This window comes from Somniosus microcephalus, chromosome 2 (assembly GCF_052327205.1).
Source record: "Somniosus microcephalus isolate GS21.2 chromosome 2, FLI_Smic_1.0, whole genome shotgun sequence".
Lineage (NCBI taxonomy): Eukaryota > Metazoa > Chordata > Chondrichthyes > Squaliformes > Somniosidae > Somniosus > Somniosus microcephalus.
Window position 1 is genome coordinate 1559895 of NC_140988.1, and position 22927 is coordinate 1582821.

At 49.6% G+C, this 22927-nt stretch overlaps 2 protein-coding genes across 8 annotated transcripts in view; one reads left to right on the forward strand and one right to left on the reverse strand.

Annotated features, from left to right (window-relative positions):
* dgkq (diacylglycerol kinase theta) overlaps nucleotides 1–22927 on the reverse strand; it is a 194784-nt gene that overhangs the window by 125039 nt on the left and 46818 nt on the right. For 2 of the 4 annotated variants that reach the window (XM_086005561.1, XM_086005533.1), the window contains exon 3: nucleotides 5425–5527. The exons of the other annotated variants lie outside the window; for them this stretch is intronic. In XM_086005561.1, coding sequence (XP_085861687.1) covers nucleotides 5425–5527 — 103 coding nt within the window. The remainder of the gene's footprint in view (nucleotides 1–5424; nucleotides 5528–22927) is intronic. 4 annotated transcript variants of the gene reach the window in all.
* Nucleotides 1–22927, forward strand: part of gne (glucosamine (UDP-N-acetyl)-2-epimerase/N-acetylmannosamine kinase) — a 467449-nt gene that overhangs the window by 69033 nt on the left and 375489 nt on the right. The gene's annotated exons all lie outside the window — the stretch shown is intronic.

The following is a 22927-nucleotide window of genomic DNA, read 5'->3' on the forward strand; positions in this document are numbered from 1 at the left end:
CGTCCCACCCGGCCCCGCTCCACCCCACCCCATCCCCACCCTCGCTTCCCCAACCCCTGCTCCACCCCACCCCATCCCAGCCCCACCGCTCACCCCCACTCCATCCATCCCCACCCACCCTTCCGCCCCACCCCACCCTCGCTCCCCGACCACCACTCCACCCAGCCTCACCCGCTCCACCCAACCACCCAACCTCACCCGCTCCACCCAACCTCACCCGCCCCACTCAACCACCCAACCTCACCCGTTCCACCCGCTCCACCCAACCTGACCCGCTCCACCCAACCTCACCCGCTCCACCCAACCTCACCCGCTCCACCCAACCTCACCCGCTCCACCCAACCTCACCCGCTCCACCCAACCTCACCCGCTCCACCCAACCTCACCCGCTCCACCCAACCTCACCCGCTCCACCCAACCTGACCCGCTCCACCCAACCTCACCCGCTCCACCCAACCTGACCCGCTCCACCCAACCTCACCCGCTCCACCCAACCTCACCCGCTCCACCCAACCTCACCCGCTCCACCCAACCTCACCCGCTCCACCCAACCACCCAACCTCACCCGCTCCACCCAACCTCACCCGCTCCACCCAACCTCACCCACTCATCCCCACCCCACTCACTTCCCTCGACCTCACCCGCTCCCGCCCCGCCCGCACAATGTCTGAACTTGTACCTCAACTCCATTGACCCGCCTTCGATCCATATCCCTCGATACCCTTACCTAATAAAAATCTGTCCATCTCAGTCTTGAAAATTCAATTGAACCCCAAAATCCACAGCCATTTGGGGGAGAGAGTTCTAGATTTCCACTATCTTTTGTGTGAAAAAGTGCTTCCTGATTTCACTCCTGAACAGCCTGGCTCTAATCTCTGACTGCATTTAGTTATTCACAGTACTGACCATCAGTAAACACAATCTGCCTTTAGACCCACATCAGAAACATTAGAGCAACGTGCAATCCCAACAAGTCCCCGTTCTGAGTTTTAAACACACAGCTAGAATGGTCAGAACAAGCTGGTCAGCCTCACTCACCATTCCATTCCTAATACAAGCAATTAATGCTGTTAAAAATATATTTTTTAATGGGAATAAACATAAAGCAACAGTTATTAGTGGCTGGAATATGTGACTAAGTACCGATGCTTTAGCAGTAGCAAGGTAATGCTCAGCTTGTTTGTGAGTTTATAAGGCAGGCTGCATCTCGCTAATAGCACTGTGCTTTTATACATATTGCACAAATTATATTCAACATGCAAGACGGATCCGTACTGGCTGTACAAATGTGTGGGCGGTGGAAGAAAAACAAAAGTTCCTCAGACTAGCCAGTCCTCGAACACATACTATGAAGAGAATGACCTTACTTTATAAATATCAAGTGCTCACTGCCAGACACCCAATGCAAGTCTTTCAATATTAGTTTCACACTGAATGCTTATCTTCAGCAAGGTCAACGCCGTTATTTAAAAGGAAATCTCTCACTTTTCCTGCTGACTGCTGTGCTAAAGGGAAGTGTAGTCAGGGTTGGTGAAAGTACATCGATCATTAAAATGTCGTGAACAGGTACAGAAAATAATCAAAAAGGCTAATGGAATGCTGGCCTTTATATCTAGAGGACTAGAGTACAAGGGGGTAGAAGTTATGCTGCAGCTGTACAAAGCCCTGGTTAGACCACACCTGGAGCACTGGGAGCAGTTCTGGGCACCACACCTTAGGAAGGATATATTGGCCTTGGAGGGAGTGCAGCATAGGTTTACCAGAATGATACCTGGACTTCAAGGGTTAAGTTATGAGGAGAGATTACACAAACTAGGGTTGTATTCCCTGGAATTTAGAAGGTTAAGGGGTGATCTGATCAAAGTTTTCAAGATATTAAGGGGAACAGATAGTGTAGATAGAGAGAAACTATTTCCGCTGGTTGGAGATTCTAGGACTAGGGGACACAGTCTAAAAATTAGAGCCAGACCTTTCAGGAGTGAAATTAGGAAACACTTCTACACACAAAGGGTGGAAGAAGTTTGGAACTCTCTTCCGCAAATGGCAATTGATGCTCGATCAGTTGTTGATTTTAAATCTGAGATTGATAGATTTTTGTTAACCAAAGGTATTAAGGGATATGGGCCAAAGGCGGGTATATGGAGTTAGGTCGCAGATCAGCCATGATCTCATTGAATGGTGGAGCAGGCTCGAGGGGCTGAATGGCCTCCTCCTGTTCCTGTGTAAGGAATACGATTAGACATTGACACTCAGAGTTGGTACCAAGCACTCCCGGGTCAGCGACAGGCCAACTAACAGCGAGAGCAGCCTCACACTGCGTCTGAGTGTTTCGCACCGCCTCTCTCACCGCGTCTCAGTGACTCGCACCGATTTCCAATTAGATACAGAGTAAAGCTCCCTCTACACTGTCCCATCAAACAATCCCAGGACAGGTACAGCACGGGTTAGATACAGAGTAAAGCTCCCTCTACACTGTCCCATCAAACACTCCCAGGACAGGTACAGCACGGGTTAGATACAGAGTAAAGCTCCCTCTACACTGTCCCATCAAACACTCCCAGGGCAGGTACAGCACGGGTTAGATACAGAGTAAAGCTCCCTCTACACTGTCCCATCAAACACTCCCAGGGCAGGTACAGCACGGGTTAGATACAGAGTAAATCTCCCTCTACACTGTCCCATCAAACACTCCCAGGGCAGGTACAGCACGGGTTAGATACAGAGTAAATCTCCCTCTACACTGTCCCATCAAACACTCCCAGGACAGGTACAGCACGGGTTAGATACAGAGTAAATCTCCCTCTACACTGTCCCATCAAACACTCCCAGGGCAGGTACAGCACGGGTTAGATACAGAGTAAATCTCCCTCTACACTGTCCCATCAAACACTCCCAGGGCAGGTACAGCACGGGTTAGATACAGAGTAAAGCTCCCTCTACACTGTCCCATCAAACACTCCCAGAGCAGGTACAGCACGGGTTAGATACAGAGTAAAGCTCCCTCTACACTGTCCCATCAAACACTCCCAGGGCAGGTACAGCACAGGTTAGATACAGAGTAAAGCTCCCTCTACACTGTCCCATCAAACACTCCCAGGGCAGGTACAGCACGGGTTAGATACAGAGTAAAGCTCCCTCTACACTGTCCCATCAAACACTCCCAGGGCAGGTACAGCACAGGTTAGATACAGAGTAAAGCTCCCTCTACACTGTCCCATCAAACACTCCCGGGGCAGGTACAGCACGGGTTAGATACAGAGTAAAGCTCCCTCTACACTGTCCAATCAAACACTCCCAGAGCTGCTGCAGCATGGATTAAATGTAGAGACAGACACAGAGAGAGATAGAGAGAGAGAGGAACAAATTAAAAGTGAGAGAGAGAGAAAGAGACATACATAGTGAAAGGGACAGAGAGGAGAGGGAGACTCGAAATGGGGAAATGTGAGGTTATTCACTTTGGTGGGAAGAATAGAAAAACAGAATATTTTTTAAATGGTGAGAAACTATTAAATGTTGTTGTTCTGAGAGATTTGGGTGTCCTCGTACAGGAAACACAGAGAGCTAGCGTGGAGATACAGCAAGCAATTAGGAAGGCAAATGGCGTGTTGGCCTTCATTGCAAGGGGGTTGGAGTATAAGAGTGAGGAAGTCTTGCTACAATTGTACAGGGCCTGGTGAGACCACACCTGGAGTACTGGGCACAGTTTTGGTCTCCTTATCTAAGGAAGGATAGACTTGCCTTGGAGGCGGTGCAACGAAGGTTCACTAGATTGATTCCTGGGATGAGCGGGCTGTCCTATGAGGAGAGATTGAGTAGAATGGGCCGATACTCTCTGGAGTTTAGAAGAATGAGAGGTGATCTCATTGAAACATACAAGATTCTGAGGGGGATTGACAGGGTAGATGCTGAGAGGTTGTTTCCCCCTGGCTGGAGAGTCTAGAACCAGGGGTCACAGTCTCAGGATAAGGGGTCGACCATTTAAGACTGAGATGAGGAGGAATTTCTTCACTCAGAGAGGTGTGAATATTTGGAATTCTCTACCAAAAGGGCTGTGGAGGCTGAGTCAGAGTATATTCAAGGCTGAGATCGATAGAGCTGTGGATGCTCAGTCATTGAGTATATTCAAGGCTGAGATCGATAGAGCTGTGGAGGCTCAGTCGTTGAGTATATTCAAGGCTGAGATCGATAGAGCTGTGGATGCTCAGTCGTTGAGTATATTCAAGGCTGAGATCGATAGAGCTGTGGATGCTCAGTCATTGAGTATATTCAAGGCTGAGACCGATAGAGCTGTGGAGGCTCAGTCATTGAGTATATTCAAGGCTGAGACCGATAGAGCTGTGGAGGCTCAGTCATTGAGTATATTCAAGGCTGAGATCGATAGAGCTGTGGAGGCTCAGTCATTGAGTATATTCAAGGCTGAGATCGATAGAGCTGTGGAGGCTCAGTCGTTGAGTATATTCAAGGCTGAGATCGATAGAGCTGTGGAGGCTCAGTCGTTGAGTATATTCAAGGCTGAGATCGATAGAGCTGTGGAGGCTCAGTCGTTGAGTATATTCAAGGCCGAGATCGATAGAGCTGTGGAGGCTCAGTCGTTGAGTATATTCAAGGCTGAGATCGATAGATTTTTGGACTCTGGGAGAATCAAGGGATATGGGGATCGGGCGGGAAAGTGGAGTTGAGGTCGAAGATCAGCCATGATCTTATTGATTGGCGGAGCAGGATCAAGGGGATACATTGCACATCCATCACATTCACACACAACCATTCCAGGATATTTTATTCCAGATGACTACTCGTCATTCTGAATTATTGGGGTCAGAGGTTGAAATTTTAAAAATCTCAAACCCGCCCACTTCCGAGTTTAACGGAGGGGGAGACAGGGCGGGTAGCTAACCCACTCCAAGGAGGCAGGTTGGCAATTTAAATATTTTAATGAGGCAAGCAGCCTCTGATTTAACCTGCTTTGCAGGTTTAACAGGGGCCAGCCGGGTTTCCCAGGCCTCAGGAAACCCAGCAGCTGAAGAAAGGTGAGGACAGCTTTGGGGAGAAGGTAAGTGCTTTTACAGCAATGCTTGTGGGCCAGGAGGTGCAGGAGTGCTTCCCCCCAGCACCCCCCAGCTACAATTCCATTCAAAGGCCCCAGGGTCGGTGTTCAGAACCCCCCCCAACCACCCCCTCCCCGGGATCAGGGATCAGAACCCGTTCCGCGGTCGGGGATTGCACCTCCTCCCATGCTCCCAGTAGCAGGAGGCAGCTCCCTCCGGAGTGCTCCCCGCCCGACTGGAAGCCAAGCCTATCAATCAGGCTGACTTCCAGGCAGGGAACCTGTCAAGGGGAAAAGAAGCCTGCTGTGGAGTTAAACCCACCTCACCCCACCCCACCAATGCAACCCGCCTGTCAATATCCGGGCCATTATCTCTGTACCTTCACATCGTATTGCAGGACTCTCCTCCAACTGTCTTCTACATACAGCGCAAAATTTCTTTTTGTACTGTGCAGGAACTCCAAGACAGTGTGCCACAGGAACCTAGAATAATGAGAAGATCAATCAGTCCCCACTTTAGAACTAAATATACACTCATCCTCCTTCAATGACACGCAACACGGAAGCACCTAAATTAACGTGTCTTGCCAGTAAAATTCAGCACCGCAGGCAATAGTGGATCAGAATTATGGGTCAGGCAGCATGTCGATGAGGTTGCTGCTGGACAGGTGTTAACAGGTCAGTGCCCATAGATCACAACACTGCCCATCGATCACAACACTGCCCATCGATCACAACACTGCCCATCGATCACAACACTGCCCATCGATCACAACACTGCCCATAGATCACAACACTGCCCATCGATCACAACACTGCCCATCGATCACAACACTGCCCATGATGTGCCTCAATAATTCCGAGACTCGATGTTAGCGAAACAAAACAAGGCTTTTATTAACTTAGAAAGTAACACGTAAGAGAGAGAGGTATCTTCCTTCTGGAGACTGAGGCCAGACTGAGCTAGCTTACAAAAGGGGCCAGGTATGGGCGGAGCCCTACACACACAGCACATTCCAGCACATTCCAATAAACAATACAATGAGGACTGGGGGAAGGGAAATGACACTGAAACCGACCACAGTCACAGGCAGTGATGAATGGAATATTTCATCACATTCACCCCTTCTATAGATTTAGTCTGTTCGGGGGTTTGATAGTCCTCTGCGACCGACGTGGCTGTTGTGGTGCCGCGGGTGTCGGCTGGGTGTCCCCGGTAGTCTCCTGGGTCTCTGCCGGGGGTGCCGCCAGGGTTGTTGAAGGGGTAGTTGGTGGGGGTGCCGTTGGTCGATGTTCTTCCGGGGGTGATGGAAGAGTAGTGGGTGGGTAAGAGTTGCTGTGATCGTTGTTGCTGCTATTGCCGTGGTTGTTGTCGATGCCGGCTGGGGCGACGTCTTTTATGGACACGGTGTCCTCCCTTCCGTCGGCGTGCCGGACATATGCGTATTGGGGGTTGGCGTGGAGTAGGTGTACTGGCTCCACGAGAGGGTCCGTCTTGTGGCCCCTCACATGCCTTCGCACGAGTACCGGACCTGGGGTGGAGAGCCATGACGGCATGGATACGCCTGAGGTGGATTTCCGGGGAAAGACAAACATTCGTTCATGAGGCGTGGCATTAGTGGCCGTACACAATAGCGACCGTATCGAATGGAGCACATCCGAGAGGACTTCCTGCCAGCGGGAGATAGGGAGGCCCTTGGTCCTTAGAGCTAGAGTGACTGCTTTCCATACTGTCCCGTTCTCTCGCTCCACTTGGCCGTTACCCCGGGGGTTGTAGCTGGTGGTACGGCTCGTGGCGATCCCCTTGGACAGCATGTACTGGCGTAGCTCTTCACTCATGAAGGACGCCCCCCTATCCGTATGGATGTAGCTCGGCATACCGAACAGGCAGAACAGGCTGTTGAGGCATTTAATGACCGTGGCGCTGGTCATGTCTGGGCAGGGGAAGGCGAATGGGAACCGGGAGTATTCGTCCACAATGTTCAGGAAGTAAACATTGCGGTCGACGGACGGGAGGGGGCCCTTGAAATCTAAGCTGAGCCGCTCAAAGGGCCGTGTAGCTTTGATTAAGTGGGCTCTATCTGGGCGGTAGAACCGAGGCTTGCACTCAGCGCAAGTGCGGCAGTTCCTGGTCAGAGACCGAACTTCCTCAATCGAGTAGGGTAAGTTACGGGACTTTATGAAGTGGAACAGCCGCGTGACCCCTGGGTGGCAGAGGTCGTTGTGGAGGGTCTGTAGCCGATCCCCAGTGGCGCTGGCACACATCCCTCGTGAGAGGGCGTCAGGGGATTCGTTAAGGGCCCCTGGCCGGTAAATGATGTCGTACTCGAAGGTGGAGAGCTCGATCCGCCACCTAAGAATCTTATCATTTTTAATCTTCCCCCTCTGTTTATTATTGAACATAAACGCTACCAACCGCTGGTCGGTAAGTAGGGTGAAGCGTTTGCCGGCTAGGTAGTGGCGCACTGCCTCCACGATGGCTTGGGCCTCCTTTTCCACGGAGGAGTGTCTGATCTCGGGCCCTTGGAGGGTCCTCGAGAAGAAAGCTACGGGCCGCCCCGCCTGGTTGAGGGTGGCCGCCAAGGCGAAGTCAGACGCATCACTTTCCACTTGAAAGGGAGTGTTCTCGTCCACTGCCTGTAGCGTGGCCCGCTCAATATCCTGCTTAATGCTTTTGAAGGCGGCGTGGGCCTCAGCAGAGAGCGGAAAAGAGGATGCTTTCAAGAGGGGGCGGGCTTTGTCGGAGTAGTTGGGGACCCATTGGGAATAATAAGAAAATAACCCCAGGCACCTTTTCAGGGCTTTGGGAGTGTTGGGCAGGGGCAGCTCCCGTAGGGGGCGCAATCGGTCGGGGTCTGGTCCGATTTCCCCATTCTCCACCACGCTGCCTAGTATGCAGAGGCGCGTGGTGTTGTAAACGCACTTGTCCTCGTTGTAGGTGAGGTTGAGTTTTTGTGCGGTTTCCAGGAACCTCTCGAGGTTCGAGTCGTGATCCTGCTGATTGTGGCCGCAGATGGTGACGTTGTCGAGGTAGGGGAAGGTTGCCTGCAAGTGGTGGTCATCGACCATGCGGTCCATCTCCCTCTGAAAAACCGAGACCCCATTCGTCGCCCCAAAGGGGACTCTGAGGAATTGGTAGAGGCGTCCGTTCGCCTCGAAGGCGGTGTACGGGCGGTCCTCTGGTCTGATAGGGAGCTGGTGGTACGCTGACTTGAGGTCGATGGTGGAGAACACCCGGTATTGGGCGATTTGGTTCACCATTTCTGATATGCGGGGTAGCGGGTAGGCATCTAGTTGGGTGTACCTGTTGATCGTTTGACTATAGTCGATCACCATCCGTTTCTTCTCGCTACCCCTTACCACTACCACTTGGGCGCGCCACGGGCTGTTGCTGCGTTCAATAATGCGCTCTTTCAGGAGCCTGTCTACCTCGGTCGCGATAAACCGCCTGTCCTCCCAGCTGTACCTCCTGCTTTTGGTCGCTATTGGCCGGCAGTTAGGGGTAAGGTTCGCGAATAGCGAAGGCGGCTTTACCTTCAGGGTAGCCAGACCGCACACTGTGAGGGGCGGCTGGGACCCACCGTACTTGAGCGTGATGCTTTGGTGGTTGCATTGGAAATCCAGGCCCAAGATCACGCTCGCACATAGGTTCTTCATGATTAATACTTTAAAATTATCGTATACAGTCCCGTTAACGCCCAATTGTACCGTGCAGTAACCCAGAATGGTCGATGTCTGGGTTTTATCAGCCATAGAGATGGTACCCTGAGCAGGGACCACCTTTAGGGAGAGTTGCTGTGCCAGTTCAGGGTGGATAAAACTCTCCGTGCTTCCACTGTCAATTAAACATTTAACCCGGCACCCGTTTACCTCGATGTCCACCATTGATTTGGATAGCGGGTGCGGCCTGGTCTGGTCCACTGTGACCGATGCCACTGTAGGGCCCTGATCGATACAAGATGGCGTCCACGCTGTCTGCTCATAAGATGGCGGACCCCACGAGGTCGGGCAAGATGGCGTCCAAGATGGCCGCTCCCACGGCGCACACGCGGCGGTGGCGGGTTTTCCGGCGGTTGGTTTTCCGGCGGGGTTCCCTCTGCACACCTTCCCGAAGTGCCCCTTCTTACCGCACTTAAAGCAGGTGGTGCCTTTCGCCGGGCACAGGTTTCTGGTGTGTTTTGGCTGCCCGCAGAAGTAGCAGTTGGGTCCCTGACGCGTCGCGGCTGTCGTAGGGCTTCTGGGGGGAGAGCGGGGCCCCGCCGGTGTCGGGCTGCCGGGCGGGGAAGATGCCTTCCAAGATGGCGGCGCCCTCGGTGCACACGGGGCGGCGTGGACGGCGCAGGCTGAAGAGTAGGCGTCCGAGTTTCTCTGGGCCACATCCAGGGATCGCGCGGTGTCCGCAGCCTGTTTCAGGTCCAACCCCGTTTTTTCCAGCAGTCTTTGCCGGATGTACGTGGAGCTGAGGCCTGTGATAAAGGCATCGCGAACAAGCTCGTCAGTGTACACTGCGACTTTTACATCTCGGCACTTGCAGTCTTTGCCAAGCATTTTCAGGGTGCTTAGGAACTCCTCCACCGATTCCCCAGGTCGCTGTGCGCGAGTAGCGAGCAGATGCCTAGCATACACCTCATTCGTAGGCTGCTGGTAATGCGCCTTTAAGATGTCGCAGGCGGCCAGGTACGTATCGGCGTCTTGGATGAGGGGGTAAACCCGGTGGCTTACCCAATTCCGCAGAATTCCGAGTCTCATCCTCGCAGCGTCCGTAGCGTCTTTGACGGCTGCGGAATTGTCCAGGAAGAATTCCATACACTCAAACCAGTGTCCGAAGCGTGCTGATGCGTCCGGAGCATGTTGATCCAAATCCAAACGTTCGGGTTTCAGGAGTTGATCCATAGTGTTGAAAAATAAGTTAATAAAATTGATGTGCCTCAATAATTCCGAGACTCGATGTTAGCGAAACAAAACAAGGCTTTTATTAACTTAGAAAGTAACACGTAAGAGAGAGAGGTATCTTCCTTCTGGAGACTGAGGCCAGACTGAGCTAGCTTACAAAAGGGGCCAGGTATGGGCGGAGCCCTACACATACAGCACATTCCAATAAACAATACAATGAGGACTGGGGGAAGGGAAATGACACTGAAACCGACCACAGTCACAGGCAGTGATGAATGGAATATTTCATCACATTCACCCCTTCTATAGATTTAGTCTGTTCGGGGGTTTGATAGTCCTCTGCGACCGACGTGGCTGTTGTGGTGCCGCGGGTGTCGGCTGGGTGTCCCCGGTAGTCTCCTGGGTCTCTGCCGGGGGTGCCGCCAGGGTTGTTGAAGGGGTAGTTGGTGGGGGTGCCGTTGGTCGATGTTCTTCCGGGGGTGATGGAAGAGTAGTGGGTGGGTAAGAGTTGCTGTGATCGTTGTTGCTGCTATTGCCGTGGTTGTTGTCGATGCCGGCTGGGGCGACGTCTTTTATGGACACGGTGTCCTCCCTTCCGTCGGCGTGCCGGACATATGCGTATTGGGGGTTGGCGTGGAGTAGGTGTACTGGCTCCACGAGAGGGTCCGTCTTGTGGCCCCTCACATGCCTTCGCACGAGTACCGGACCTGGGGTGGAGAGCCATGACGGCATGGATACGCCTGAGGTGGATTTCCGGGGAAAGACAAACATTCGTTCATGAGGCGTGGCATTAGTGGCCGTACACAATAGCGACCGTATCGAATGGAGCACATCCGAGAGGACTTCCTGCCAGCGGGAGATAGGGAGGCCCTTGGTCCTTAGAGCTAGAGTGACTGCTTTCCATACTGTCCCGTTCTCTCGCTCCACTTGGCCGTTACCCCGGGGGTTGTAGCTGGTGGTACGGCTCGTGGCGATCCCCTTGGACAGCATGTACTGGCGTAGCTCTTCACTCATGAAGGACGCCCCCCTATCCGTATGGATGTAGCTCGGCATACCGAACAGGCAGAACAGGCTGTTGAGGCATTTAATGACCGTGGCGCTGGTCATGTCTGGGCAGGGGAAGGCGAATGGGAACCGGGAGTATTCGTCCACAATGTTCAGGAAGTAAACATTGCGGTCGACGGACGGGAGGGGGCCCTTGAAATCTAAGCTGAGCCGCTCAAAGGGCCGTGTAGCTTTGATTAAGTGGGCTCTATCTGGGCGGTAGAACCGAGGCTTGCACTCAGCGCAAGTGCGGCAGTTCCTGGTCAGAGACCGAACTTCCTCAATCGAGTAGGGTAAGTTACGGGACTTTATGAAGTGGAACAGCCGCGTGACCCCTGGGTGGCAGAGGTCGTTGTGGAGGGTCTGTAGCCGATCCCCAGTGGCGCTGGCACACATCCCTCGTGAGAGGGCGTCAGGGGATTCGTTAAGGGCCCCTGGCCGGTAAATGATGTCGTACTCGAAGGTGGAGAGCTCGATCCGCCACCTAAGAATCTTATCATTTTTAATCTTCCCCCTCTGTTTATTATTGAACATAAACGCTACCAACCGCTGGTCGGTAAGTAGGGTGAAGCGTTTGCCGGCTAGGTAGTGGCGCACTGCCTCCACGATGGCTTGGGCCTCCTTTTCCACGGAGGAGTGTCTGATCTCGGGCCCTTGGAGGGTCCTCGAGAAGAAAGCTACGGGCCGCCCCGCCTGGTTGAGGGTGGCCGCCAAGGCGAAGTCAGACGCATCACTTTCCACTTGAAAGGGAGTGTTCTCGTCCACTGCCTGTAGCGTGGCCCGCTCAATATCCTGCTTAATGCTTTTGAAGGCGGCGTGGGCCTCAGCAGAGAGCGGAAAAGAGGATGCTTTCAAGAGGGGGCGGGCTTTGTCGGAGTAGTTGGGGACCCATTGGGAATAATAAGAAAATAACCCCAGGCACCTTTTCAGGGCTTTGGGAGTGTTGGGCAGGGGCAGCTCCCGTAGGGGGCGCAATCGGTCGGGGTCTGGTCCGATTTCCCCATTCTCCACCACGCTGCCTAGTATGCAGAGGCGCGTGGTGTTGTAAACGCACTTGTCCTCGTTGTAGGTGAGGTTGAGTTTTTGTGCGGTTTCCAGGAACCTCTCGAGGTTCGAGTCGTGATCCTGCTGATTGTGGCCGCAGATGGTGACGTTGTCGAGGTAGGGGAAGGTTGCCTGCAAGTGGTGGTCATCGACCATGCGGTCCATCTCCCTCTGAAAAACCGAGACCCCATTCGTCGCCCCAAAGGGGACTCTGAGGAATTGGTAGAGGCGTCCGTTCGCCTCGAAGGCGGTGTACGGGCGGTCCTCTGGTCTGATAGGGAGCTGGTGGTACGCTGACTTGAGGTCGATGGTGGAGAACACCCGGTATTGGGCGATTTGGTTCACCATTTCTGATATGCGGGGTAGCGGGTAGGCATCTAGTTGGGTGTACCTGTTGATCGTTTGACTATAGTCGATCACCATCCGTTTCTTCTCGCTACCCCTTACCACTACCACTTGGGCGCGCCACGGGCTGTTGCTGCGTTCAATAATGCGCTCTTTCAGGAGCCTGTCTACCTCGGTCGCGATAAACCGCCTGTCCTCCCAGCTGTACCTCCTGCTTTTGGTCGCTATTGGCCGGCAGTTAGGGGTAAGGTTCGCGAATAGCGAAGGCGGCTTTACCTTCAGGGTAGCCAGACCGCACACTGTGAGGGGCGGCTGGGACCCACCGTACTTGAGCGTGATGCTTTGGTGGTTGCATTGGAAATCCAGGCCCAAGATCACGCTCGCACATAGGTTCTTCATGATTAATACTTTAAAATTATCGTATACAGTCCCGTTAACGCCCAATTGTACCGTGCAGTAACCCAGAATGGTCGATGTCTGGGTTTTATCAGCCATAGAGATGGTACCCTGAGCAGGGACCACCTTTAGGGAGAGTTGCTGTGCCAGTTCAGGGTGGATAAAACTCTCCGTGCTTCCACTGTCAATTAAACATTTAACCCGGCACCCGTTTACCTCGATGTCCACCATTGATTTGGATAGCGGGTGCGGCCTGGTCTGGTCCACTGTGACCGATGCCACTGTAGGGCCCTGATCGATACAAGATGGCGTCCACGCTGTCTGCTCATAAGATGGCGGACCCCACGAGGTCGGGCAAGATGGCGTCCAAGATGGCCGCTCCCACGGCGCACACGCGGCGGTGGCGGGTTTTCCGGCGGTTGGTTTTCCGGCGGGGTTCCCTCTGCACACCTTCCCGAAGTGCCCCTTCTTACCGCACTTAAAGCAGGTGGTGCCTTTCGCCGGGCACAGGTTTCTGGTGTGTTTTGGCTGCCCGCAGAAGTAGCAGTTGGGTCCCTGACGCGTCGCGGCTGTCGTAGGGCTTCTGGGGGGAGAGCGGGGCCCCGCCGGTGTCGGGCTGCCGGGCGGGGAAGATGCCTTCCAAGATGGCGGCGCCCTCGGTGCACACGGGGCGGCGTGGACGGCGCAGGCTGAAGAGTAGGCGTCCGAGTTTCTCTGGGCCACATCCAGGGATCGCGCGGTGTCCGCAGCCTGTTTCAGGTCCAACCCCGTTTTTTCCAGCAGTCTTTGCCGGATGTACGTGGAGCTGAGGCCTGTGATAAAGGCATCGCGAACAAGCTCGTCAGTGTACACTGCGACTTTTACATCTCGGCACTTGCAGTCTTTGCCAAGCATTTTCAGGGTGCTTAGGAACTCCTCCACCGATTCCCCAGGTCGCTGTGCGCGAGTAGCGAGCAGATGCCTAGCATACACCTCATTCGTAGGCTGCTGGTAATGCGCCTTTAAGATGTCGCAGGCGGCCAGGTACGTATCGGCGTCTTGGATGAGGGGGTAAACCCGGTGGCTTACCCAATTCCGCAGAATTCCGAGTCTCATCCTCGCAGCGTCCGTAGCGTCTTTGACGGCTGCGGAATTGTCCAGGAAGAATTCCATACACTCAAACCAGTGTCCGAAGCGTGCTGATGCGTCCGGAGCATGTTGATCCAAATCCAAACGTTCGGGTTTCAGGAGTTGATCCATAGTGTTGAAAAATAAGTTAATAAAATTGATGTGCCTCAATAATTCCGAGACTCGATGTTAGCGAAACAAAACAAGGCTTTTATTAACTTAGAAAGTAACACGTAAGAGAGAGAGGTATCTTCCTTCTGGAGACTGAGGCCAGACTGAGCTAGCTTACAAAAGGGGCCAGGTATGGGCGGAGCCCTACACATACAGCACATTCCAATAAACAATACAATGAGGACTGGGGGAAGGGAAATGACACTGAAACCGACCACAGTCACAGGCAGTGATGAATGGAATATTTCATCACAGCCCATAGATCACAATACTGCCCATAGATCACAACACTGTCCATAGATCACAACACAGCCCATAGATCACAACACAGCCCATAGATCACAACACTGTCCATAGATCACAACACAGCCCATAGATCACAACACTGTCCATAGATCACAACACTGCCCATAGATCACAACACTGCCCATAGATCACAACACTGTCCATAGATCACAACACTGTCCATAGATCACAACACTGTCCATAGATCACAACACAGCCCATAGATCACAACACTGCCCATAGATCACAACACTGTCCATAGATCACAACACTGCCCATAGATCACAACACTGCCCATAGATCACAACACTGCCCATAGATCACAACACTGTCCATAGATCACAACACTGTCCATAGATCACAACACTGTCCATAGATCACAACACTGTCCATTTTCAACCTCTGCTGGTTCATCAGAAAATGTACTGGGGCCAAAGTACTTGCCTATAAACAGTAGCCAAAGAAAATAAGTTGCAGTGGATCCCAGCCAGGAGATGGCATTCATTCCCATCAGAACAGGATTAGTATTTCAAAAGGAAGAATATGAAAGGAATACGGGAGAAGAGCAAGGAATTGGGAATAGAGTAGACAGTCCAGTTGAAGAACTATCACCAGCAGAGATATGATGGGCTGAATGGTCTCTGCTGTAATGTTTATGACTCTATAGTAGAAAGCACCATGAACAGAGTGTAGAGAGCTGGCCATCCGCCATCCTAGTCAGGGAATGATGCATAAACAAGGAGAACAAAACTCATAACATTGAGAAATAGTCTAGAGGGGTGATCCAGGCAGTGACAAAGCTTCGTAATCTAAGGCCACATTCACCAGCAGGAAGTGCTTTCAGTCTGAGGTTTGAATTGACTCAGTGCAACTTTCTGGCTACACACATCAAGCTTGTCTGGCAGCATTCTCCAGTTCAGTTTGGCAAGATGCGGGCACTTTCATTCATTATGGTTCAAGACGTGGCTTGCAAGACTTAATGACATCATCCATTATTCACTATGTCTGACCTTGCACGACATTTAACAAGAATGTTTTTGAAATAAAACTCAGCACATTACAGAATGCACAGAAAATAACTAAATAGTGTCGGATTCTACTGTCGCTTCCATGTACAGCTGTATGTGAGAAACGATCCCCGTTACATCCAAACTGGAACCGCTCCCACTGAAACATCAAGATGAAAATGAATGCAGTGAAGATGTGAAGAGATCAGTCGTTCCTTCCCTATAGTCTTACAAGTTAGGAGGCCGCCATTTGGCCCGCAGGCCTATGCTGCTCCTTTTCTTAATCCCATCCCCCTGCTCTTTCCTGTTCCCTTTAAATTTTTTCTTTTCCAAAAATATATCCAATTCCCTTTTAACAGTGATTATGGAGTCTGCTCCCAGCCTGGCTACTGGTACAGTATTTCAAACAACCCTCTGCATTAAAAAGATTCTCCCAACCATTCTCTTCATTCTCTTGCTGATGATTTTAAATGCACGCCGCTAGTTTTTTAAAATTAATTCACAGATTTTGGGCGTCACTGGGAAAGCCAGCATTTATTGCCCATCCCAATTGCCCTTGAGGTGGTGAGCCACTGCCTTGACAACTGAATGACTTGCTAGGCCATTTCAGAGGGCAGTTAAGAGTCAACCACATGGCTTTGGGTCTGGAGTCACATATAGGCCAGACCGGGTAAGGACGGCAGATTTCCTTCCCTAAAGGACATTAGTGAACCAGATGGGTTTTTACGGCAATCTGGTAGTTTCATGGTCACCATTACTGATACTAGCTTTTTATTCCAGATTTATTTAATTAACTGAGTTTAAATTCCCCAGCTGCCGTGGTGGGATCTGAACTCGTGTCTCTGGATCATTAGTTCAGGCCTCTGGATTACTAGTCCAGTAACATAACCACTGTGCTACCATTCCTGTTACTAGCTCACTGACCAATGCAAATAGTTTTTCTCAACTGACTTTATCAAAACCCCTCATTATTCTGAGCACCTCTATCAGATCTCCTTTTAACCTTTTCACTGAGTGTAGTCGAGAAACCAAAGAGCAGAGGCTGGAACCAGGGGCTGGGGGAGGTTACAGAGGTAGGATGGGGTTCAGATCAGGTTGTAGAGTGATGCCGCACTAGTTGTGTCTTAAATATAATTAATTTCATGGTGAGAAACCGATTAAAAATTGCCTCCTTATTAGAAGAGACATTTTTACTCTCGTTCTTGAGCCAAGGTTCGTGTGATGAGGTGTAGATACCAGCAGCGAGACCAGCACTCCCTGCTCCACCATCTATTTAGCAACGTCCATCTGAGTCATGAGACACCCACACACTGTTTCAGTTGGAACAATCGGAATGGGAATGCTCTTAATGTTTATATATGTTTATACATAATCAAACTTTACTGACAGAACCCCACAAGTTAGCAAGTGGTATATACTCTAATCTAGTTGGATCTTCTCACTATCAGTTGAGTTTGATATTAAATGCATACCATAGAAGGGGGCCATTCAGCCCATCGTGCCTATATACCACTGTCTACATCCTCAATTGATTTTCTCACCAAATCCCAGCTCAACTCCCTCTTCAAGTTGCTGATATTATCAGCCTGGATTGACTCCATAGACAGAGCATTTCAAACAATCACCAGTGTGTGTGAAGTTGTGATTTCTGATCTGTGCATTCACCATAACTCTCTGAGGTTTTATCCCATTGGTTTCATTCTGGGGACCATGGTGAACAGTCTCTTGGAGCTCACATGGGAACTGCAGGATCTGATTGGGGTTTCTGCCATCACAATGCAGGCTAAACATGACAAAGTTCATCCGTTACTGTAACACAGTAAACTTACCATCACCTGACCAATGCGAGATAAAAATATTTCACATATTACTGGCATTAAAAGATACAAGCCTCAGATCCAATATCTGTAATACAAAGCTACCAGACTTTAATAGCAGATTTTAAACAATCTCAGATTTGCTGATGACACTGACTATACAGCAACATCTAAAACAGGTTTGCAGAGACTAACTGATGAGGTGTACATGGACAGTTGGAATTTGGATTACACATTAACAGAAAGACGACAAATCTCATGTCATTTGGGAAGCATCAGGAAGATGCACAGATTACAGTCAGAGGGCATGCAGTTGAACAGAGGGATTAGTTTGTATATCTCGGTGGGTTAGTGCCAAGGAACTGAAGTGTGGAGGAGATATCAAAAGAAGGACTGGACTTGGCTCCGTTGCCTTTGGATGATTAAGCAGGATACGGAAGGCTAAAGGTATTTTGGTAAAAACAAAGGTTATCCCCATATTATTACACAGATCAGAGTGCTGGAACATGAGAAAAGGTAAGCAAGAGATATTAACAGCAGACGTGAGTTAGTTGAGAGGAGTATCCAGGATTCCGAGAAACACCATTTATACAGAAAGGCAACTGCGATGGTTCGGAGACTTATCAAGAATGGAAAAAGCTAGATTATCTTTTTTGGCATTCACTATAAAACCCACACGCCAAAACAAATAATCAATAAAGTTACAGAGCTGATTACCAATTACATGCAGAGATTTATTTATATAATTGTGCTATTTATTTATCGATCTGTGTACCTGCAGTGGTTAAAAAAAACACTATTCATTTATGGTCCATGAACCAATCAACAACCATTTACTGCAAAGTCCTCTCCTTACTGCCTCCTGCCTTGCAATAGTGTAACCTGACTCATTCAACAGTGTAACAGGGAATTTGCTAGTTAAGAAAAAAGGTTGTTTGTCTTAAACCCTGATGTACCAGTAAAGTTAAAATGTTTTGAGAACCAGTTTTGAGATAGCTATAAATTCTAATTTCTGTTATAAATGTACTGGCGAAACATATTTGTTGTGATATGTCTCGGAAAATGTGCTACACTAATAAGTTCTCAAAACGTATCTCAAAAATATAAAGAAAGACTTGCCTTTATACAGCGCCTTTCACCACCTCAGGACGTCCCAAAGCACTTTACAGCTAATGAAGCACTTTTGAAATGTAGTCACTGTTGTAATGTAGGAAACGCGGCAGCCAATTTGTGCAGAGCAAGCTCCCACAAACAGCAATGAGATAATAACCAGATCAAGGTTTTTTTTTTTTTTTTTAAGCGTGTTGGCCAGGACACTGGGGAGAACTCCCCTGCTCTTCTTCGAATAGTGCGGTGGGGTCTTGTACGCCCCTCAGTACTGCAGCTTGCCCTCTTTTTGGAGGTAAGGAGAACGGTGTTGTTTATTTTCTTGCTTTGCTACAATACACCTGGTGACCAAGACTGAGTCTAGGTTACACTATTACCCAGTGCAGATATCACGCAATAAAGGAGGGGAAAATGGCAACAACATTCTTTTATTTATTTATTTATTAATTAATTAAATGTCTAAGATTAAGAACTCTGTATATTATTTGTGTAGAAGAACAAAGCTTAGTTCCGTGACCCCTCACTTCCAGTCGGGAGCGGGAAGGTAGCGCAGGTCGTCAATACAACCCAACACTGAAGTGCTGATCCTTCACTGTGAGTGCTGCTCCCCACTTGGAGTGTGGAATTAGTCCAATAGTGTAAGAGCGGCACTACAATACACACATATCAGCCAGATTGTGGTCATAAATAAGGAGACGGCAGCACTCTGAATTATTTATAAAAGTCATTTGGATTCATTAAAAAAACCAGAAGCACTCATTTCAATCAGGTGTCAGTGGAGTATAAACGTACAATTGTTTTTTATTAGATTGTTTCAGATGTAATTTACCAGCTCAAGAATTTACCTTCTCAAGGGCCATTAGGAATGGGCAATAAATGCCGGCCTTGCCAGCGACGCACACATCCCAAGAATGAAAAAAAACTGAACACAAAATGATGCATTTCCCAACTTTAGAGAACACAGCTGACCTGGACCGCAGTCTGTATCAGAGGCTACAGTTCATGATGTGCAAATACAGCCACATAGATAACTACTGAATAAATTGTAAAGCTTTTTGATTCGTTCATTTTTTTAGTCATATAAACAGCAGCCCATGAAAGGGACACTGCTGCAGGAAGGTGAGAGGAAGCAATCTGCCTTCAGATATTATGCAGTACTTCTCTCCTTTATAAAACTTTTAATGCTGTCAATTTGAACGTGCCAGACTTGTACATGAACCATATATGGTCCTTCACATCAGAAAATAATCAAATTAAGATACTGCACCTAAATTCATAGAATTTTACAACACTACAGGAGGCCATTCGGCCCATCGTGCCTGTGCCGGCTCTTTGAAAGAGCTCTCCAATTAGTCCCACTCCCCCCTGCTCTTTCCCAAAACCCATTTAAATTTTACCTTTCAAATATTTACCCACTATTGGTGGAGGCAGAAGGCATGGCTGAGGTACTGAAATAGAACTTTCCATTGGTGCTTACCAAGGAAGAGGACTTTGCCAAAGCTATGGTAAATGAGGAGGTTGCCGGGATACTGGATGAGATAAAGATAGATAAACAGGAGGTAATAGACAGGCTGGCAGAAATTAAAGTGGATAAGTCATCCGGTCCGGATGGGATGCGTCCCAGGTTGCTGAGGGAAGTAAGGGTAGAAATTGCGGAGGTGCTGGTCACAATCTTCCAATCCTCCTTAGATACAGGGGTGGTGCTGGAGGACTGGAACTGTTACACCCTTGTTCAAAAAAGGGGAGAAGGATAAACCTGGCAATCACAGGCCAGTCAGTTTAACATTGGTGCTTTTAGAAACAATAATCCAGGAGAAAATGAACAGTCACTTGGACAAGTGTGGACTAATGAAGGAGAGCCCGCACGGATTTGTTAAGGGCAAATCGTGTTTGACTAATTTGATTGAGTTTTTTGATGAGGTAACAGAGAAGGTGGATGAGGTCAATGCGGTTCATAAGAACATAAGAAATAGGAGCAGGAGTCGGCCATTCGAGCCTGCTCCACCATTCAATGAGATCATGGCTGATCTTCTGCCTCAACTTCTGCCAGTGGATGTGGTGTATTTGGACTTTCAGAAGGCTTTCGATAAGGTCCCGCATAAGAGATTGGCATGCAAAGTTAAAGCACATGGGATTGGGGGTAAGGTACTGACTTGGAAAGAGAACTGGTTGGCAGACAGGAAGCAAAGAGTTGGAATAAACGGGTCATTTTCCGAGTGACAGGCAGTGACTAGTGGGGTACCGCAGGGATCGGTCCTTGGACCCCAGTTATTCACAATATATATTAATGATCTAGAAAAGGGAACTAGATGTAATATCTCCACGTTTGCAGACGACACAACGCTGGGTGGGCGTGTGTGCTGTGAGGAGGATGCCGAGAAACTACAGGATGATTTGGACAGGTTGGGTGATTGGGCAGAAGCATGGCAGATGCAATATAACGTGGATAAATGCGAGGTTATCCACTTTGGTGGCAAAAACAGGAAGGCAGATTATTATCTGAATGGCAATAGATTGGGAAAAGGGGAAGTGCAACGAGACCTGGGTGTCCTTGTGCACCAGTCGCTGAATGTAAGCATGCAGGTGCAGCAGACGGTTAAGACGACAAATGGTATGTTGGCCTTCATAGCGAGAGGATTCGAGTACAGGAACAAGGATGTCTTGCTGCAGTTGTACAGGACCTTGGTGAGACCACACCTTGAGTATTGTGTGCAGTTTTGGTCACCTTATCTGAGGAGGGATGTTCTTGCCATGGAGGGAGTGCAGCGAAGATTCACCAGACTGATACCTGGGATGGCAGGAATGACGTATGAAGAGAGATTGGGTCGATTAGACTTATATTCGCTAAAGTTTAGAAGAATGAGAGGGGATCTCATTGAAACTTATAAAATTCTAACAGGACTAGACAGACTAGATGCAGGAAGGATGTTCCCGATGGCGGGGGAGTCCAGAACTAGGGATCACAGTCTAAGGATAAGGGGTAAGCCATTTAGGATTGAGATGAGGAGGAATTTCTTCACCCAGAGAGTGGTGAACCTGTGGAATTCTCTACCACAGAAGGCAGTTGAGGCCAACTTATTAAATATATTCAATAAGGAGTTAGATATATTTCTTAAGGCTAAAGGGATCAAGGGATATGGGGAGAAGGCAGGGACAGGATACTGAATTTGGATGATCAGCCATGATCTCATTAACTGGCGGAACAGGCTCGAGGGGCCGAATGGCCTACTCCTGCTCCTATCCTTCTATATAACTCCATTCATCGGCCCTATCGCCATATCCCCTGATGCCCTTACTAGTCAGAAATCTATTGACTTTTGTTTTGAATATACCCAATGACTGAGCCTCCACAGCCCTCTGGGGTAGAGAATTACAAAGTGGTGGTACATGTGGTGTACATGGACTTTCAAAAGGCGTTTGATAAAGTACCACATATTAGGCTTGTTAGCAAAATTGAAGCCCATGGGATAAAAGGGACAGTAGCAGCATGAATACAAATTTGGCTAAGGGGATAGAAAACACAGAGTTGTGGTGAATGGCTGTTTTTTGGACTGGAGGGAGGTATACAGTGGGGTTCCCCAAGGTTCAGCACTGGGATCACTGCTGTTTTTGATATACATTAATGACTTGGATTTAGGGGTACAGGACATAATTTTGAAATTTTCAGATGACACGAAACTTAGAAGTGTACTAAACACGGAGGAAGATAGTGATAGACTTCAAGAGGACACAGACAGGCTGGTGATATGGGTGGACACATGACATGAAATTCAACACAGAAATGTGTGAGGTGATACATTTTGTCGGAAGAATGAGAGACAATACAACCTAAATGGTACAATTTTAAAAGGGGTGCAAGAGGAGAGAGACCTGGGGGTGTTTGTGCACAAATCTTTGACGGTGGCAGGACAGGTTAACAAAGCAGTTAATAAAGCACATGGGATCCTGGGCTTTATAAATAGAGGCAGAGGGCTCGAATTTCCAAGCCCTGTGGAGGCGGGTTTGGAGGCGGGAGTGGGGGGAAAATTGCAGAATCGGGGGGCACGATCCCTTCCCGCCCCCGTCCAACCTCCATGCCCGTTTCCCAGGAGGCAGGTACCCGACCTGTGCTGGGAGCCGCCTCCCCGAGGCGGGAAGGGGATTAGTGCTGATTAACTGGTAGTTAACAGGCAGTTTTTAGCCTAATCCCTATTTTTAGCCCTGAAGTGTGGGCTGCCCAACAGCTCCAAACCACGCCAAGTTAGCGAGGCGGACCGTCGGGCTGAAGGGCTTGGCGGGTTCGAGATGTCCAGTATTCAGGTGAATGATGGGTGCATGAGTGCAGAGGTAAGTGTGTTTGGTGTGTGTAAAGTGTTTAAATAAGTTTTACTTACCTTTACTTACTAATGCAGGCTTCCTTCCTTCAGGTCTCGGGAGTCCCTCATCTCACCGGCACAGAAAGCAGAATGGCCGCGAGCTGTCAAAAGTTGCAGCATTCAGTTTTCTGTTCTGGAGAGATTTCTAACTGAGTCTGTGGAGAAGGACTCAAGTTAGAAGTCAGATTGTCAGTGTTCGACAGCTTCACAGAGCTGTCAAACGCTGATATTTCATCTGTCAAAAGCTCTTGACAGAAATGTCAATCCCTGACGTCACTTGTAACCGGGTGTCCCTTAATTGGCCTGCTGAGC